Genomic DNA, 19438 nt, shown 5'->3' with positions numbered 1-19438 from the left:
CAAATAAATCCGTGATGGATTTGATTTCATTGGACCCAATTTCTTATCATGCAGTGATGCAGGAAAGCACATACAAACACGATTAATATCAAAGGCTTTGATTCATACACAGAAGCACCTGAGTTTCAAAGGACAGAAGTGAAGCGTGCCCAGTGGAGCCCAGTGACCCCTGGGAATGGTCAGGGGTGTGCCAGCAGACTTTGTGCCCCTCGTTCCGATTTAGTTCCATTTTTCTTGTGCAAATATCAATGATTGTTTTAAGAACCTGCTTCATTCCAGAAGCATTCCTTTTTTTTTCCCCCCAGAGGAACCTAATTCTGTAGGCCGTACACTTCCTAAATATATTTTTATTTATCATTATTTGAGAGAGAGAGAGAGAGGCAGCACATGAGTGGGAGGGGCAGAGGGAGAGGCAGAGAGAATCTCAAGCAGGCTCCACGCCTGGCACAGAGCCCAGCGTGGGTCTTGAGCTCACGACCCTGAGGTCACGACTGGCGCTAAAATCGAGAGTCAGATACTTAACCAACGGAACCACTCAGGCGCCCCCCGAATATATTTTTAAGAAGCAGTGCGTCACAATTGAATAAAAATACTGTACCTTTTCATATTCTCTGGGTGTCCTAATTAAGGAAACAGTGATTTAAAAAGACTTAAAAAGAGAAAAAGTATGTGGGTCCAGATGCAGTGAATTTGGGACCCTACAGTTAGCAAGAGGACGGCTTCCCAGCGCTGATCCGTGACTCGCAGGAGGAAGGAGCTGGGTACGGTTTCTCGCTGGATCGTGGCTGGTCTTTGCTCCACTCGGGAGGATCCCATTCTGACCAGGGGGTTGTGACCTCCCCAGAGGTCCCTTCGGCTCAGGTCATGATCCCGGAGTCCTGGGATCGAGCCCCGCATCCCGCTCCCTGCTCAGCGGGGAGCCTGCTTCTCCCTCTGGCGCTCCCCCTGCTTGTGCTCTTTCTGACGAATAAACAAAATCTTTAAAAAAAAAAAATTTTTTTTAGAAGCCGGTTGGTAGGAGGAGTTTTGTGAAGAATGCATTTGTTGCCACTGAAGTATTGAGGCTAAGTGAGCACCCCAAACTTCCACTCACGTGCGAATGCCTTTCGGTGACCGGGGTGGGGGGCTGTCCCGCCGGCTCCGCTCCGCAGCGGATGGCCTGTCCCGCGCTGGGTTTCCTGACCGCTGCTGCTTTTCCTACTCATCCGTGTCGATCGGCCTCGCACCCGGGGATGTACAGACAGAAGCCCCAGTGCTGCCACCGGGCCATCTTCTAAACCGCGTTTCCTACAACAGCACAGGTCTCTAAGTCCGGGAGTCACCTAGCCCTCTGCCTTTGTCCCCCTCTGCTCCCAGACGAGTACAGCGAGCGGGACCGCCTCTCTCCAGACTTCTACGAAGAGTCGGAGACGGACCCAGGTGCCGAAGAGCTCCCGGCCCGGATCTTTGTGGCGCTTTTTGACTATGACCCCCTCACCATGTCCCCGAATCCAGATGCTGCCGAAGAAGAGCTTCCCTTTAAGGAAGGACAGATCATCAAGGTGGGCGCCTTGCGGGGTGCAGGGCGGGGAAGGACGGTGCGGTCGCCGGGCTGTAGCCCCTGAGCTCACCCCCAGGGCGGGCTTGTTCTGTCGCGTCAGTCAGCCGTCGGACCAGCAGAGGGAAGGCTTGTGAGTCAGAAGCAGGGACCCGGGGGAGAGCCTGGTGCTCGGCCTCCCGGAGGAAGCCCGCGGCTACGGACAGGAGCACCGCTAGGGGGAGACTCAGAGTCCTCTCCGTGGGGTGGGGTTTCCTCACGCACGCGAAGTGGGGCCGAACCCCTACCTGTGCCCCCCGCCGGGTGATGGGACCAGCGGGTCGTCCAGACCCTGGGGCGGAAGCCGGTTCTCCGGTGTGGCCGCGGGTCTGCAGGGCACGTGTCGGTGACGACGGGCTCTTCCCGCACATTCTGACAATGCGCGGGAGACCCGGCAATCACGCCGCCTCGGCCTCTCGCCCCGGCTCCAGGTCTATGGTGACAAAGACGCGGACGGTTTCTACCGCGGGGAGACCTGTGCCCGGCTCGGCCTTATCCCCTGTAACATGGTCTCAGAAATCCAAGCCGACGACGAGGAGATGATGGACCAGCTTCTGAGACAAGGCTTCCTGCCTCTGAACACGCCCGTGGAGAAAATAGGTAAGAGACCAGCCCCGGGTCACTCCTGCGCCTGCTGGCGGGGCCGCTCCGGCCTCCCGCGGCCTCCCCTGCCTCCCCTGCCTCCCCAGCCACGCCACCAGCCGGGAACAGGAGGCGGTGTGGACAGGGTCCAGTCTGCGCCATTGCAAGGGAATCCGAAAACAAGCCCGCACTGCAAACCGGGTTATAATAGTCTTGCCTGCTTTGGGGACATTTACACGCCCAAATATTTACGAAAACTCCGATGACTTTCTAATGAAAGAGGAAGTGCAGCGCTGCTTACTAAAGGTCTGTCCCACCAGAAAACAGACTGCTTGCTTTCTGGCTGTTTCTGCATGTTGTGTCCCCTAAAACGGATGCATTTATAACATGACCCCCACGGTGCTGGTGTCAGGAAGCGAAGCCTCTGGGAGAAGCTGACGTCGTGACCGCGGAGCTCTCAGAGGGGCATCAGGGCCCTCGCAAAAGAGGCCTCACGGGCGTCCCTCACCCACTCTACCCTGCAAGGACAGGTGGGGAGACACCACCCATGAACCAGGACTCGGATCCTCTCCAGACCTGACTCTGCGATGTCCCAGTCTCGGACTTCCAGCCCCTGGGGCCGTGAGGAGCGGCTGTGCGCCGTGTTTGGGCGGCAGGCACGGCCCAGGACATTGGGGTCAGGGGGCTCACTGGGGGACGCGCCCTGGGCTCACACCTGGACCCCATCCTCTCCATGGGGGATAGGCCGTGAGCGTCCGCCTGTCCCCAGTGCGGGTCACAGGGTGAGGAGGTCACCCCATGCTTTCCATTCGGGTGGACGTTCCTCATCCAAAAGGCAGAAAATACTGTCCCCCGTCGTGTGGATGGAGGACACCCTCCTCCGTTTACCTTGACCCAGTTTGCAAGCAGCAGTGAGTACACAGCGGAACTGTTTTCAGTGAATTTTAGCAGCGTTACAGTTACGATCTCTAATTTTGCGCACATGTGGGGAAAATCTACATATTCCAAAGGCCTTTGCTTTCTCTACAAACCTGGAGACAGGAAGATCTGCTTTATGTCATTCATGTTTTAGGTTTTAATACTTCAAAACATTACGTTAACGTAGTTGCAAATCAGATTTCAGAGACAAAATGCAGTGGCTCAAAGAATATGCATAATTTTAAGGATTATCACAAACTCAAGCAGGATGTTTTGACTCTTTGGTATGAATGAACTCACAGTCTGAGGTCAGAGCCCACGTCTGAGAGCAGAGGCTTCTGGGAATATTCCGCCCGGATCAAGTCCACAAGCCTGAAGCTCTCTGAGTCCGATACCCCCGACTCCCCTTCTGACGCCACCGGGTCCGGCTCTGCTCCCTGCAGACCCACTGAGCCCGCAGGGCTCCGCTAGAAAGTAGTAGCTTGATTCAAGTTACCAAGTAGGTTAAATGTCTGTTTTATTGTCTTTTTCTAATTGTGACTTTTGAGGGAACCGGACTGAGACACCACGGGCCCTTCTAGCACTAGGAAGTGTCACTGTCACTGCAGGCTGAGCCCGTGCCCCCCGTGGCTGGGGCAGGACCCAGTGTCCGCCTCGTAGCCGTCTTCCGACACCACACGTGGTGAGGCAGGAAGAAACGGGGTACGCACCGGAAAAGAAGACAAACTTTTTTCCAAGTCACGTGTGACATGAAAATCTACTTGGAAAATCTCAGAGGATCTAGAACACAAGTTCCTAGAACCAAGGAGGGAGCTTAGCAAGGTCAACGGATACAAAAGCAATTGTTTTTCCAAATGTTAGCGTGAAAATTTTGGACTTGACGTTTACGACATAATGTTATTTACGCTGATGTAACAAAGACATGAGAAGGGAGGGGTTGAATGCAGGCGGGCTCTGTGTGGGGAGGCCACCAAGGCTGAGGGCGGAATCCGAGGATTCCCCGAGGAAACAGACGTCATGTTCTGGACTTTAGGCAGTGAAGACGTCCAACATCCCCAAACTGACGGACGCACCCACGGGCTCATCCGTATGGACAGGACGCGCACCCCCTCCCCCCTGCCCCAGTCCATGTCTGTGCAGACGGGACCTGCCCCCTGGGTCCATGTCTGTGCAGGGACCCGTGTAGAATCCGTGCACTAAGTCAAACGGCAGAGGAACTGCAGGTGCCCGAGTGATTTTCTGAAAGCACAGTGGAGGGCACCATGGTGTAAGCAGGTTTTACGACCGGACACACAGGGGAGCTGATGGAGACCCGCTGGTGTGGGCGGCCCAGGGCACCCCCATCCATGCAACAGGGCAAATCCGGAAACAGACCGACGCCTGCAGTGTCCACAGAGTTTCAACCCAGGTAGGGGGGCTCAACGGGGAAAAGACGGTCTTTTCTATCATGGGTGTTGGAATCGGGCAGAGAAAAATGAAGCTTGGGCCGCACCCCTGCCAGACTCACAAAATGAACTCAAAATTGAACAGTCTTAAGTATAAAAACTAAGACCGTGAAACTTCTAGGAGAGGAGCTTCATGGTGATGAAGCCGTGATGTCTTTGACGTGACACTGAAACCAGGACACAGTAAAGCAAGAGACGGACGTCAGGCTCTTGAGCATCGAGTAGTTTCTAAACCGGAGAAGCAGCATGAAGAGAAGGAAGGGTGAGGCTCCGGGCTGACCGCGAGTGTCCGCAGGTGACCCGGCCGAGGGGGACCCGGACCAGGGGCACCCCGCGCTCAGCTACTCCACGACAGGAAAGCCAACGACCAGCGCCAGCGCGGGCCAGAGACCCAAGAGCTCCTTCACCACGGAGGACTCGTGGGTGGTGGACGAGCAGACGGAGAGACGCCTAACGGGACCCGTGGTATGTGGAAAAGCGCCATGAGGAGCCCCGACGCCCCCGCCGGGATGGCCGCAGCAAGCGTGGGTCGGGGTGCGGAACCGGAGCCACGTCCTGCTGGAGGCGGCCCCGCGGGGTGGGACTGCTCTGTCCGACGGGTCCATGGACAGCTGGACGCACGGTGCGGGCCGGCCGCCCCCTCCTGCGTCCTCGCCCGGAAGAATGGAGCTTCCGCGCGCTCACGGCGCCCTCACCGCACGCCGCTGGGACGGGGAAACTCAGGCGTCTTGCCCCCGGCGAGCGGGTCCAGTCGCTGCCTCATCCACACGGGGGGATGCCCCTCAGCGGTGAAGGCAGCACCGCGGACACACGTCCCACGAGGGGCTGTGATCTGTGATTTCAGAGGATCCCTGCTTCGTCTTGGCCTCCCCGTCGGATGGACACATCAGGGGAGGGACGCGTCCTCGATGCTATGTGGGGGGGGGGGGCGGGGGCGGGCAGAGCAAACCCACGAGAACATGCAGCTCAGGGCGAGCGGCCGCACAGCCGGGGCTTCACGGGGCCTGGAGAGGGTGGCGGTCCTGTCCTGCTGGCCCCGTGGGCCCTGCCGCCCTGGGGACAAGGGAGCGGGCGCGGCACTCCTTGTGGAGTAACCCTGACGGCTTTCTCCTCCTTGGGATGTCAACAGAGAGAAGCAGAAGCAGCAGCAGGCACCCAGGGGCGACGCGGAGGGTGGTGGCGCTGTACGACTACGACCCGAGAGAGAGCTCGCCCAACATCGACGTGGAGGTACGTGCCCGGCGTCACTTCCCTGCGGCTCACGGCCGGTCCCCAGGCCTCTCCCCACATAGCAGCCCGGGGGCCGTGGGACCCGGCCTCCCCGCGTCTCTGGAAGGGTCTGTGCGTGCAGTAAATGGGGTGAGGGAGCTGGGCCGGAGGAGACAGGGAAGGGACACCGCGGCTGACCAGCCTCATCGCTGCCGCGGCCCAGGGTCCCGTGCGGGAGGCCGTGGGAGGAGCCGTCTGCCGTCCTCGGCCCCGGGTGACGGCCGGGAGCGTCTTCTGGAAGAGAATTAACATCTGTGGTGTGGGGGCCCGGAGTGAGAGTAGAGCTGTAAGTGCCCCCGCCCTCCAGGCAGAAGCCAGGGGATAGGCTCCGTGTCCTCCACACATGTGGCCTGGGCCGGCGTGGCCCTCGGCGCCCTGGGAAGCGGAAGGGACCCCCTCCAGAGCTGACAGGCTAGGTGCTCAGCCTATGCACCTGCTTTCTCAGACGACAAGCAGTGCCCGCATCTGTCACCCCCAGTTTCTCTTGTGCCCCACGTGCTCTCAGCTCATGGTTCGGATTCAGAGCAGGCTGTGCAAACATTGCTCCGCGGACCCGGTTCATAAGGGACGCCTGGTGGCCTGAGCGGTCATCTCCCTTCCCTCGTCTTCACATTCAGAGATAAGCCGGCACGTGATTTTGTCCGTGTGCCCGTGTCTAGGCGGGCGCCTGGCACGTCGTGGACACTTTGTAGACGGAGAATAATTGAGTAAAGGCTTTCCGCGCTCAGTGCAGGGACATTTATGGGACGGTCCTTGCGCTGCGGAGCCCCTTCCCGGAACGTCTGGCTTTTTCACGTTAACTTTTTGAGTCGTTTTATTTTTTTAAAGATTTTATTTGAAAGAGAGAGCACAGGCCGGGTAAGGGGCAAAGGGAGAAACAGGCTCCCCACAGAGCAGGGAGCCTGATGCGGGGCTCGATCTCATGACCCCGGGATCATGACCTGAGCTGAAGGCAGCCGCTCAACCGCCTGAGTCCCCGGGCGTCCCCACTTTGACCAGTTTTAACAAGAACATGGTGGCGGAGAGACGTAGCCGCTGTCGCGAGCTCTGGCGGGGAATGGTGCGCGTGGCGCGTGGCCGGGAGGCGGCCGCAGCCTGAGCTGTTCTTCCCCCGCGTCCCCGGGGCACCGTGCGCAGAAGCACGTACCGGCTTCCTACCCTTCCTCCCTGGGTGAGCGGAGGAGCAGGTCAACCCCAAAATGATGAGAAAAAAGAAATCCTTAGAGCAATCGTGAGGACCTTTTTAAAGAAAGCCAGCTGCTCCATACCGAAGGTGTCGCTAGCCTGACGTTCTGTCCCCGCAGGCAGAGCTCACGTTTTGCACCGGAGACATCATTACCGTTTTCGGGGAGATCGATGAAGACGGATTTTATTACGTAAGTGTCTGAAACCTCAGGACGCTGCATCTTGCTCATTTTGTGTGTCTACTTCTGCGTGTGTGTCCTTGCCCCTGAAATGAGGTACGAGCTTCCGACCGCTTTCGGGAAGGTCCCTGTCCCCAGGGCTCATCTGTGCGGGAAGGGGGGCTGTGAGCGTCTCCGGACTCCTTCTCCGAGGGGGGGCACGTGCCGTGTCCGCAGGCTGCAGACGGAGGACACGTACTCACGTTCTTCTGTCCAAAACTGTCTTCCGTCCAAACGTGTCCCAGCTGAACTCTCTGGTTATTTATAAGGTGTACGTTTGGGGGCAGGAGAAGGAAGGAATACAAACAGGCCACGTCGTTACTTAAACCTCCCCAGCAGAGCGTGCAAGTCCGCCCTGACCTTCCTCCCAGCTGACGGCCGTCGGCAGCCGGGACCGGGCTCTGGGCAAGGGCTCCTGGCTCAAGGCCCGGGGGGCGGGGGGCAGCCTCCTTCCTTTACGCTGCGGACGTATCCTGAGGAAAAGAGAGAAAGAATGCTGACGGGCTCATCCTTGTGCTTCATGTCACCCCCCAGGCCCAAGCGCACGGGGCCGCCGAGGAGCTGGCTGGCCGGCCTGGGGGTGCCCGCTGCAGGGGGGCTTGGCGACAGGGCCCCCACCTTGCACCAGGGGCCCCACCTTCCCCATTACCCCCATCTTCTTTAGTCAGACCAGCTGGGAACCCATCCAGTCCTGCTAAGGCAGGTTTTCCTTCGAGTCACGAGTTCACAGCCTCGGGCAGGCGGGGAATCCAAGTTTGGGATTATGGCAGATGCGTGTTCAGAGGGGCTGCACTGTTCCCCATTTCTTTTTCTTTTTTTTTTTCTTAAAGATTTTATTTATTTATTTGACAGACAAAGATCACAAGTAGGTAGAGAGGCAGGCAGAGAGAGAAGGGGAAGCAGGTTCCCTGCAGAGCAGAGAGCCCGATGCGGGGCTCGATCCCAGGACCCCGAGATCATGACCTGAGCTGAAGGCAGAGGCTTTAACCCACTGAGCCACCCAGGCATCCCTGTCCGTTTCTTTCCAGTTGAGAGTACGGGGTCTATGAGTGATCAGACGTCAGGCTTTCTGTCCTGTCGAGGGCTCGAGGGGGCGGGTGAGGGAGGTAGGAGACCCCGAGGCTGAGACATAGGCTCGGGCTGGTCCAGGTGACAGAGGGAGGTGGATGGAAGCTGCCTCAGTAGCTCCCAGAGTGCGGGTCGTCATTTGGGATGAGGGCGTCATCCAAGAAGATGCCCAGATTCTGCCCCAGGTGATGGGTGCCCTTGGAAACACGGGCACGAGTGAGAGAAGGATGCGCTTTGGAAAATACTGAGCTTGAGGCTGGGAAGAGGACCTCTGAGCTTCTCCACGATGGGGAGGGATCCGTGCCATTGATTCTGGAAGATTCTGATGGCCACGTTGGACACAGCAGCATGCGGTGGAGGGGACGGCCATGAGGCAGTTAGTGCACTTCTGACGTGGCGTTAGCAAGATGGCATGGGAAGCCCCGAAGAACCAGAGGGGGAGAGTAAACATGCAGGCGGGTCTGCCCCCGGTGCCGTGGGGGAGCCCGGAGCGGGGGTTGGTCTGCATGGATGCGTGCGCGGGACGGTCCCGGGCCGCGTGCCCACGGGCCCCGTGAGCTGAACGTGGCGCCACTGGGGCTGTGAGGCTGAGGCTGGGCGTTTTCCCACCACACGGTCCCCAGCCCCAAAGACACGACGCCATGTGGCACCCCCCGAAGGTGCCGGAGGAGGGTCTGCCTGCTCTCTCGACCCACGGACGTTGGTGTGTCTGCTCGTGGATGTGATTCTTGACCTTGGATGTGGGAGAAGTCCCCGGGGACACGTGCGGTGGTGACCCAGTCACAGTGTGTCGTGTGGCCGCCACCGTCTGCCTCCAGGGCACCTTCCCTCCTGCCAGCCGGAAGCGCCATCCACAGTGAACACCAGACACTCTCTACCCCTCGCGTCCCCCAGGCCCCCGTCTCCTCCCCGTCCCCGCGAACCTGCTCCGTACCTGCTCTCGGGGCCTCACACACGAGGACTTTTCTCACGCCTGCCCGACCTCACGGAGCAGAACGTCGGAGCGCGGGTCCGCCTCTCCTTCCCTCGCAAGGCCCAAGACGACTCCCCCCTGGGTGCGCGCGAGGTGGGGGGCATCCCCTGTGCACCCGTCAGTGGATGCTCGCACGCTTGGCCCCTGTGAATAACAGCGATGAACGTGGTTAGCAGACACGTCCCTCGGTCCTTCTGCCGAGGCTTTCAGGTCTCGGCCCAGGAGTGGAGTTGCGGGGGCAGCTGGTAATTCTGTTTGACTTTCTGAGGATCCGCCCCCAGCAGCGGCCCCGCTTCTCACCGCCCAGCAGGGCTCCGGTTCCCCCCGGTTCTCAGCAGCTCTCTTGTCTGTGGTTTTGTTTTTAAATTGTTGTTGGTTTGAGTTTGGAGTAGCTGCCCTAAGGGGTGTGAGGAGGTATCTTGTGCTTCTGATCTCCGTTTCCCTAGGATGCTCGTGTTAGTTCACGTGGAGCATCTTTCCACGTGCTTTCAGCCGTTTGAGTCTTTTTCGGGGGAAATAGCAGTGCGGGTCGTTTGCCCGTCGTTTCCTCGGGTTCTTGTGCTGAGCTCCTGATGTGTTCTGGACACGAGCCCCTTCGTAGATCAGCAGCTGGCGAACGTTGTCCCATCCATCCCACGGGTTCCCTCCCTACCCTGGTGGCTCTGTCCTCGTCATGACGGAGAAGGCTGCGTGTCTCATGCTGGAATTCCCTAGACTTGTAAGCAGAGCGACGGACTCCCGGGAAGTCCGGGGCCAGCCAGTCTGGGACTTGGTTTTGGACACTGGTGGGGGTGGTGCAGGCAGGCATCAGGGGGCGGTGGGGAAGAAGTGACATGGCGGCTGTGACCTGCTGGGTCCAGGTGTCTGGTGGATGGTGATCTTAACTGTGTACCTGTGTAGAGACGTGAGAGAAGGTTCTGGAAGGGGAGGAGACGAACCTGAAGCAGTATCACCTCTGAGGAGGTGTGAACACTTTCGTGTCCCCATATTGTTTGGCTCTTTATAATGAGACTGTGAGCGTGCACGAGACGGACCCGTAGCCGTCCCCCAGCGCACACGCCAGACCACCTGCTGGCCTCGGGAGGGAGTCGGTCCGTGGTCAATGCATCTGCTCGAGTGAGGTCCTTAAAAGCTCCCTGGGGATGCTTAGGTCAGCCCATGGCCGACGGCCACCCCACGGGCTGGTCCTGAGGCCTGGTTCCCGGGAGCCGCGTGAGCCCCGGGGTGAAAATCCATGTTGTCATCCAGCCAGGCCAGATGCAGAGCTCGGGGGGGACCCTGTTCCCCTGAGCGTGTCCCGAGCTCGCTGTTCTGGTCAGGGTAGTTTGGGGACACTGCCACCCCTCTGAGTTCTTCCACGTTTGAACCAGGTCAGACCCCCGCAGGCGACCGGCCCCGGCGCTCCGCTCCCACGGTGAAAGCAAGAAGGAGGTGTTGGGAAAATCGAGTAATTCGTTCTGCTGTGTTTTTAGGGGGAACTTAACGGGCAGAAAGGCCTTGTACCTTCAAACTTTCTGGAAGAAGTGCCTGACGACGTGGAGGTCTATCTGTCTGATGCTCCGTGCCACTACTCCCGGGACACGCCGGTGCGCTCCAAGGCAAAACGGGTAAGTGGATGCCCCCCGCGCCTCTGACGCCTGCCCCCAGCCACGCTCGCTCCCGCACCCCCTCGCGTGCGCACACGTCGGCCGCTGGGCCCGGAAGCCCACGCCCTCCCCCCGGGGTTGTGCCTCAACATCTCACTTTGGCTTATCTGTTTCACAAAACCTGCCCCTCTCGACTCTAACCCATCTGCCTTTCCTCACGAAGGGACTCCCCGTCCCACCCCGTAGACGCACATCCCGGCTGGGGTGAGAGTGGAGGGGACGGCTGGTCCCTCCGCCCCTCGGCCCCGCTAGGGTTCCCGTGCTCGTAGCAGAGACCAGAGGTTTCTCCGGCGTAGTTAACTAGTGGACGACACCCACGTGTAGTCTCGCATTTTTTTTTTTTAATCTCATCACTGCCAGTTTTTCTATATTCTATTTTTATATATATATATATTTTTATTTCTTTGCTCATCTGCTTGGAAACAGAAGAAGAGTGTTCATTTCACACCTTAATCAGGCCCCGTAGCCTTCACGTAAGTGAGCAACTGAAGATACCACAGGTAGCGCCCCGCCCGCGGCCCCGGCGGACTCGCGCGGAGGCTTCCCTGTGGGCGCGCACACAAAAGAAATATGTCTCAAAACACGACAAAACAGACCAGAGCCCCTGGGCCTCGGGCAGTAGGCTGTTCCTCGGCCTCGGCTGTAAAGCCACCGAATTTGTAGCCCAGTCCTCTCTATTTCTCATTTCATACTGCCCGCGTCATTTCAGACGGTGTCGAAGGCCAACCTTGGGAACATATTTCTTGCGAGGCTCATTGTCTGTTCACGTAGAGAATGTTCCAGCGTCTCCTCGTGACGAACGCTGTGCATTGCATTGTTAGCCGCTCGTGGGGAAACAAAAGCACAACTAGACACCATGTTTACTCCGGGACACGCTCCTGTGAAAACACGGAGCCCGAGCCGAGGAGGGGGAGCGCTGGGCGTGCGGAGTTGCCTCGGACGCACCCGCCCCCCTCCCCCCTGCCGCGGGCGTGACCCCCCGCGGCCGGGCTCCGGCGAGTCCGAGTCCGTGCGTGTGCCGGGCGGCTCCTCGGGGGCAGCAATGCAATGCTGTGCTCGCTCGGCCGACAGCCGCAGCGGCCGCGGGGCCTTAGACGGGGCGGACGGTATCTTCAGGTGTGCGTGGGATGCTTTCCTAGGTGTTTTCCATCGGAACTAGACCTTGATTCTAAATCCAAGCAAGCTTGAAGCCCTTGGCTCCCCTCGTGTGCCCGAGGCAGGGCTTGGCGTGGAGAGGCGTGGAGGGGCGAGGGGGTGCGGGCCGAGCCCCGGGGCCAGCGAGCCCGCCCCGCCGTCGGGAGGCGCCCGGTGCGCTCTCTGGACACAAGTCCATCTCCGGCCACCGGGGAGTCTCGTGAGCACGCACTAAGGGCCTTTAAGCTTCCTTCGATTGTGATAGAGGTTCATTTTCGTTTTTTTTTTCCTTTCAACCAATGTGTGCCGTCTGCTATGGCGTGACTCACGTCCCCAGGAATGCCCCCGACCAGACCACCCTCCCTGTACCCCGGTCGCTCTCAGACCCACAATCCCCCTTTCGGAACCTTGGCTGTTAAGATTACTGATGGGTCCTCGGCCAGTTTCACTGTAACCTAATTTAAGGGAACTTCTGCTCCCCACCCCCCTACCCGGCCCCTACCCCTCTGCTTTGGGTCTTAATTTACGGAGTAAATTACTACCTGGCTTTGTTTTGCCAAAGCTGCGGCCTTCTCCCTCCCCCCAAGACAAAGCAGCCGCAGCGCCCCGCCCCTCGTAGGGAGGCTGCGGGGAGGGTGCGCGTGCTCGTGGCATCCTTGACCCCTGAAGGAAGCCACGAGCCCCCCTTCCCTTCGCTGGCGGGGGACGGGGCCGTGTGGTGTAAGCGGCGTGGTCGGTGCTCGCGCACTCAACTGTCCCACTGTGCCTACTAGGTGCCTCCCGAGGGTTCAGGTACAGCAAGGAGAGCGCCACCCCCCACAGCCCATCTCCATTCGGGGTCACCTCCGTCATCCATGGGTACTGGTAGTCCTGGGAGAGGCAGGGAAATGTCCTCGAAAAAGAAAAAGGGGCTGCTTTCCAAGGGCAAGAAACTACTGAGAAAGCTGGGCGCGGCGAAGTGACCGTGCGCCTCCGGACGAGCCCGGCCCGTGTCGCTCTCTTTAATCCCAAACTAGGGCTTTCAGTGACTCAAGTACTTCCCAAAAACACACTCTTCTCCCCTGACACCAGTAGAGAAACGCTCTTTGCACTACCATCCACTGTAAGCCGCCCGCGAGGACAAAGAGCTGCTGGGGCCCCTCCCCACCCGCGTGCCCAGCGCCCGCACCCTTGCCGGCGGCCTGCCGGGCGGCGGCGTCTCAGAGCGCACGGGGGCCAGTAGCTCTTTGTGGCTCGCTCCCCGCCCCGTGCTGCCGGCCTCTGTGCCCTTGTCATCTGCCCTCAGAGGAGTGGTTTCCATCTTGACCCCCTTTCCAATCGCTTGCCTCGCGACGCATTAACTCACTTTGACTCTGGTCTTGAACTTCTAGTTTAACCGCCTTGACGTTTGGCCTTAGAAATGCACTGTGTTCTGTACTGTCTAATAAAAACTACCGTGTCTGCTTTGTACGTGTCGTGCTTTCAGTGCTCCTCCCCCCACAGACACAGGGCTCTGAGGTCAGGGGCGCAGGCCGTGCACTTGCACACCCCGGCGTTCCGCCTCTCCCAGAGCGAGCCGGGCAACACCCAGAACACGTTTCCTTAACTCAGATCATTCAAGATTAGAAAGGGAGCGAGAGGGTCGCTCCGTTTGGAGAAGTTCCCGCTCCTCCAGCCCTGCCGGCAAGCGGGGAAGCGCTCCTGGCTCCCAGTGTCACACCCCGTGGCCCGTGTCCCATGCCACATGCCACACGCACACACCCCGCCGCGAGCAGAGCACGGGGAGCGGCCCCCACGAGGCACACGCCATGCCCACAGCCCCTCAAGTTCAGTCCGTCCCCCACGGCTCTACACCAGGCAGGCTACACCGCGGGCACTTGACCGAGAGACTGACAAGGTCCCCGGCAGGCGTATGGGATTGGTTACTATTTTGTAATTCTTGTCCACTTGTAAAGTGTTTTTACTCTTTATACATACTTTTCAGACTGCCTTTCTTTTGTAATTTATGGAAGGTTTATAAATGAATGACCAAGCTTTTCCCATTGTGTCTTCAAAACTCTGTTGTAAACTGTAAGCTTTCAGTCTGTGGTCCATTTATTAAAAGAAAATTAGTCCGTGTGTGGCCCAGTACCGTGTGCGTGCGTGCATGTGTGCACTTAGTGTAAGATATTTTCTAGAAATAAAATTTGTTATTTTGTACAATGCCGTGTATTCTGTATCTTTGAAACCGTTTTTATCGGTGCGGCCTTACGGGGTTCCCTTCTCCTTTCTCCTGTGCACTAAAGACAAACTCGATATCCGTGTCTTTTCTGGCCCTCCTTTTTTCCCTAAAAATGGTTGTGACCAGCGCTCAGGGAGTCACTCAAAAACCGCGTCCCCCTCACATGGCTGGTGACAGCTGCTTGGGCGAACGGAGCTGCAACGAGGCCTCAAGGGCGAGGTCGAGCCGTGTTTGTCCTGTTTTCCTCTGACACCTTTACCGTTCAGGCGGCACGAACAGAGCAGACTGCGCGGTCTCACCCCCCTATGAGATCTGCCACGGCCAATCCCACGCGGCCGGGGCGGGAAGGTCAGAGGGCACAGAGTGTCCATCACGCAAGATGAATCAACTTTGAAGAACTAAGGTAAAAAAAAAATGCTAGATCAAATGGAAGGTCTTAAAAAAAAATTCCAGTTTAAGAAATACCGACATAAGAAATGAAGGTCCACACGACAGCGTGAATGCACTTTATGCCGCTAATACGTTCAAAGATGGTCGGAATAGTAAATTTCCTTACATAAACTTTACCACAGTAAAAAGAAAAAAAAAAAAAGACAATTTCCCCCAAATAAAAAAAGAGCAAAGGTGGCCCGGACTCATGTTTCTCTAAATCTTTTGAAAATATTTAGAAGTTTTCCAAAACATGGAGGCAGACCCAAATGTAGGCAGACCCAAAGCAATAAGGAGGGCACTTCGCTTCGGTGACTACTACTGAACACTTGCACATTCCAGGATGCCAACTGTATACAACGTCTAGAGAGACGACGACTGCCACCGCTCCTGAGGCCAGCCGTGTCTGAGGCGAAACCAGACGAAGACGTGACAAGCAATCCACAGACCAGGAGCACCAGAAATTTTTTAAAAACCCTTAATTAAATAGTAGCAGACGAAATCCAGCAGCGTAGAAAAAGGCTGAGTGGTGCACTAGACCCGGCTGTGGCTCATCCCAGGAATGAAGGCGCCTTAACTTTCTGAGTAAAAAGCCAACACCCCTTACTGTACCAGTGGAACAGAGGACACAGTCTGTCCTTTGACGCAGGGGAAAACACCGGACAAAGTTCGATCTCTGTTCAGGAAACAAGGCAAAGGAATTCGTCTCAACTTGATGGAGTTGGCAGCCAAGACCGTGCTTAACGGGCGACGTCCGGCCGCATCCCGCTTCCCATCCGGACCAGCACGAGGCCGTCCGCTTGGCCGCTTGCGCGCAACGTGGCACGCGCCGCACCTGAGAGCATCAGCGCGGTAAGGAGAGAGAGAGGCTACACTTTGGAAAGGAAGAAGCGAAACGGTCTTCGCAGAGGATGTGGTCGTGTATTTGGAAAGTGCCGAGACGGCTACGAAATGCTGCTGGGACCCAGAAGTGGATTTGGCAAGGTGACAGCCCACGAGGTCAACATATGCAGCTCGCTGCTATTTCTGAGCTAGCAGGGAACAATTAGAACAGGAATTAAAACACAAATGGAAGTGGTAGAATAACAAAAAATACAGGTAGTTCGTTACATTAGCATCAAAACCACAGTGTACTTGGGGGTAAGTTTAACAAAACATGAGCAAGACCCGTGTGCTGGAAACCAGAGCGCGCCGCCTAGAAATGCAAGGGCTCCTACGCAGAGATACACAGAACACGTTCGTGGTTTAGAAGATGTAATATTCTTAAATTCCTGATTTTCCCCCCAAGTCGATCTGTCGATTCAGTGAGATGCCAGTCAAAATCCCAACGGGCTTTTGCTAGAAATTGATGAGCTGATTTTAAAAATGGTGCAGAAATGCAAATGACCTGAGACACCCATGGCTCCCATGGCCTGATTTTGAGACTTGAAGGCCACGGCTATCAAGGCAGTGTTGTTGTGTAAAATGTGGACATTGAAGTCACTGGAACAAACCAGAGGGTTCAGAAGTGCACACAGAGACATGCGGCACGTTCATCTGTAGCAAAGGTGCCAAGGTAGGTCAGTCGGGGAAAGAAATACGGTGTTTTCTGGAAATGTGGCAGAAAGAGCTAATTATTGATGGGGGGAAACCGGCCCTTATCTCACGCGGCACACAAAAATTCCACACACAGATCACAGTTCTAAATGAAAAAGTGGAAACACTAAAGCTTCTAGAAGAAAACAGAAAAATTTGGCCAGAGAGATGTCTTATATAGGACATGAAAAGCACAAACTGTAAGCCAAAAAAAAGAAAAAAAAAAACCCAAAAAACAACCAAAAAAATCCCTGATAATTGTATTTCATCAAATTTAAAAACGTCTTGGGGCGCCTGGGTGGCTCGGGTTAAGCCTCTGCCCTCGGCTCAGGTCATGGTCTCAGGGTCCTGGGATCGAGCCCCGCATCGGGCTCTCTGCTCGGCGGGGAGCCTGCTTCTCCCTCTGTCTCTGCCTCCTCCTCTGCCTACTTGTGATCTGTCAAATAAATAAATCTTTTAAAATATAAAATAAAATTCTATTAAAGTGAGAGAGAGCGACACCATCCCACGTAGGCGTAGCCGTGGAGGTGCTGAACTCAGACGCCTTACAGGGCAGAGCCGGAGGGCGCGCCCCGCCGAAACCGCTGTCAGCTTCTCACGCGGTCAGAGACGCTCCGCGTACAGATCTAACGTCTACGCTCGCACCCAAGAGAAACAAAAATACGTGTCCCCATCCAGGCTCCAACAGAATTTTTTATAGTCCATGACAATAGGCTCAAAGCGAAACACCAAAGTATCCGTTCTGTTGAGGACTGAACACGAAAGGCACCCGGAGGGGCCAGCCTCGCCGATCCGCCGCCTGCCCGGACGGACACGCGGGTGGGTCTTCGAAACACGGTCCGTCCGGAGCAAAGACACTAGACACAGAGGAGCACACGCTAGACGATCTTCACTCTCACAGGGGTGCAGGGTGGGCGGAAGGCACATCCGTGGTTGCTTGGGGACGAGGTGGGAAGGAGGACTTTGCAACTTGTGGGAGGGAGCAGATCGGTATTTTTCTAAGCCAGAAGGAGGCAGAGACGGGAGCGGACGCGTGGCCAAAACTCTTGCGGCTGGACTTGCTGATGATGTAAGTTACAGCTCAATAAAATGATGTAGAAAAATAAAAGTTGGGGCGCCCGGGTGGCTCCGTCGGTGAGGCATCCGATTCCAGATTTCGGCTCAGGTCGTGATCCCAGGCCTGCATCGGGCTCCCGGCTCAGCGCCGAGTCTGCTTCTCCCTGACCCTCGGCTCCTCCCCCTGCTCACAGGTCCTCTCTCTCCAGTAAATAAAATCGTAAAAACACAGAACAACAAAGTTGGGTGAGAGAGAATGCAAGGAAAGTGCTCTCCCGAAAGACACACACGCACGTGCGCACACACACACTCTCTCTCCCCCAGCCCCGAGCTCAGGCAGGAGTTCCAGGCTCCGGAACGAAGCTTGGAGGCCTGGCTGCTCCCTGGCCGGGTGCAGGCTCCAGGAGCCCAGAGGCTGCCTGTGCCAAAGGCGTCGGTGGCCATGCACAGCCGGGACCACCAAGTCCCCGTCCAAGGGGCTCCTTCCTGCCCCAGGCCCGGCCACCCCTGATCACACCCTGGCACTGCACAGGCAATGGGGGAGCATGGGCAAGGATGCGTGGGGCTGGGCCTGCCTTCCCGGGTCCCCAGGAAGAAAACAATCCAGTGGCAGCAGAGCCCCTGTCTTGACTTCTCGGGGGCCTGATCGGCTGTTGGCCGCATGGGAGAAGTCCAGCTCTCGGCCCGGGGTCCCTCATTCCAGGGTCGCCGCCCTGGGAAGACGGGTGTGCACCCATGTCCAGGTCCCAAGCCGAGATGCTCACTGTGGGGGAATGGGTGCGGCGCGGGCCCTAGTTCTTAGAGCCCCAGCAAGCGTGCAGACAGCAGGTTGCAGGGTCCAGAGGGTTTGTGGACTGGAACGTGCATAAGGAACACGGGTGCCGGGTGACTAAGGGCTGATTAATGATTTACCGGCTCAGTACGGTTGTGAGAACCTGCTGTGCCCCGGGCACGGATCTAGAGGCCGGGAAGACAGCCATGAACGACACAGTCACCGCCCTCCCGGGGCCACACTCGGGAGAAAGAGGGGTTGAAAGCAGGTCAGTCCAGGAAACGTTTCCACAGAAAAGAGCCGTGGGACTGCACGGAATCACCAAGGGGATTCGAGCAAAAATCAGGCGCTCCAGCGTGGAACCCGGAGGCACGGAGAAGGCAGGTGGGGTGGAGGGGGCAACGGACAGCGGCCGAGCGTCCGGGCGAGAGATGGGACGCGCTGGGTGCGCAGCTGGCACCGGCGGCCGGAACTGATCGGGAGGCCCTGGGAGCTCGGGGCCGGAGGGAACGGGCGGGGAGGCCCTCGGGGAGGCACAGGTGTCCTGCTCTGAGCCCAACAACTGACTCCACCTGCGGCCTGGGCGTGGCCCGTGCCGGGCGCAGGTGCCGCCGCTCGCGATTCCAGGTGACCTCCCGGCCCAGCCGCGCAGCGCGGAGAGGCGGAGGGTCCTGGCTCGCCCCGCGCCGGTAAGTTGCCCCGAATGGAACCGGGCGGGAGGCCGGCGGCTTGGTTTCACGACTAGAATGTCCTCTTGCCCGGGGGTCCGTGACTGACCCTCCTCCGCCTCGTCCCAGCTGGCAGAGTCGGCGGGGTGGGGGGGTGCGGGACGCCAAACCAAAGGAGCCCGGGGAGGAAGGCGGCGTCTGGGGCAGAGCCCGCTGTCCCTGCGGGGGGCCCCGTCTGTGGGAGGGGAGGCTCTTGTCCATGGTGGGGGGAGCCTAGTCCGTGGGGGGAGCCCATTGTCCTGGAATTGCTGGGGCCAACTGCATGTGGGGGGGCCGCGGGGGAGCCGGAGGAGCTTATCTGTGGAGGGACCTGCTGTCTGCGCGGGGGGACCCATCCGTTGGAGAAATCTGCTGTCTTGGCACTGGTAGAGCCCTCGGTTCGCGGGGGGAGCCCTCTGTCCCTGGGGGGGAGCGCTTTGTTTGTGGGGACAGACCTCTGAGTTGGGGGGAAACTTGCTGTCTTTGGAATTGGGGGAGCCCTCAGTCTGTGAGGGGAGCCTTCTGAGGGTAAGCTGGCTGTCCACAGAATTGGGGGAGTCCCTCTGTCATGGGGGCAGTCCTTTGTGGGGAGAAGTTTCTGTCCGTGGTGGGGAGCTTTCTGTCTATGGAATTGGTCGAGCCCTCGGACCTTGAGGGGAGCCCTCGGTCCGCGGGGGGAAGCCCA

At 58.0% G+C, this 19438-nt stretch overlaps 1 protein-coding gene across 7 annotated transcripts in view; it reads left to right on the top strand.

Annotated features, from left to right (window-relative positions):
• Positions 1 to 12976, top strand: part of RIMBP2 (RIMS binding protein 2) — a gene marked incomplete at both ends in the record, with an annotated part of 78944 nt that extends 65968 nt beyond the window's left edge. For 4 of the 7 annotated variants that reach the window (XM_080822165.1, XM_080822163.1, XM_080822160.1 and 1 more), the window contains 6 exons: positions 1357 to 1541; positions 2008 to 2176; positions 5651 to 5751; positions 7095 to 7166; positions 10707 to 10841; positions 11307 to 11333. In XM_080822165.1, the coding sequence (XP_080678291.1) occupies positions 1357 to 1541; positions 2008 to 2176; positions 5651 to 5751; positions 7095 to 7166; positions 10707 to 10841; positions 11307 to 11333 (689 nt within the window). Of the gene's footprint in view, positions 1 to 1356; positions 1542 to 2007; positions 2177 to 5650; positions 5752 to 7094; positions 7167 to 10706; positions 10842 to 11306; positions 11334 to 12787 lie in introns of those variants that run through there. The other 3 variants (XM_080822166.1, XM_080822161.1, XM_080822164.1) reach the window with 2 other exon arrangements.
• Positions 12977 to 19438: the final 6462 nt, after the last annotated feature.

The sequence above is a fragment of the Martes martes genome, assembly GCF_963455335.1.
Source record: "Martes martes genome assembly, chromosome: 13".
Classification (NCBI taxonomy): Eukaryota; Metazoa; Chordata; class Mammalia; order Carnivora; family Mustelidae; genus Martes; species Martes martes.
This window is presented reverse-complemented; position numbering and strand designations above follow the sequence as displayed.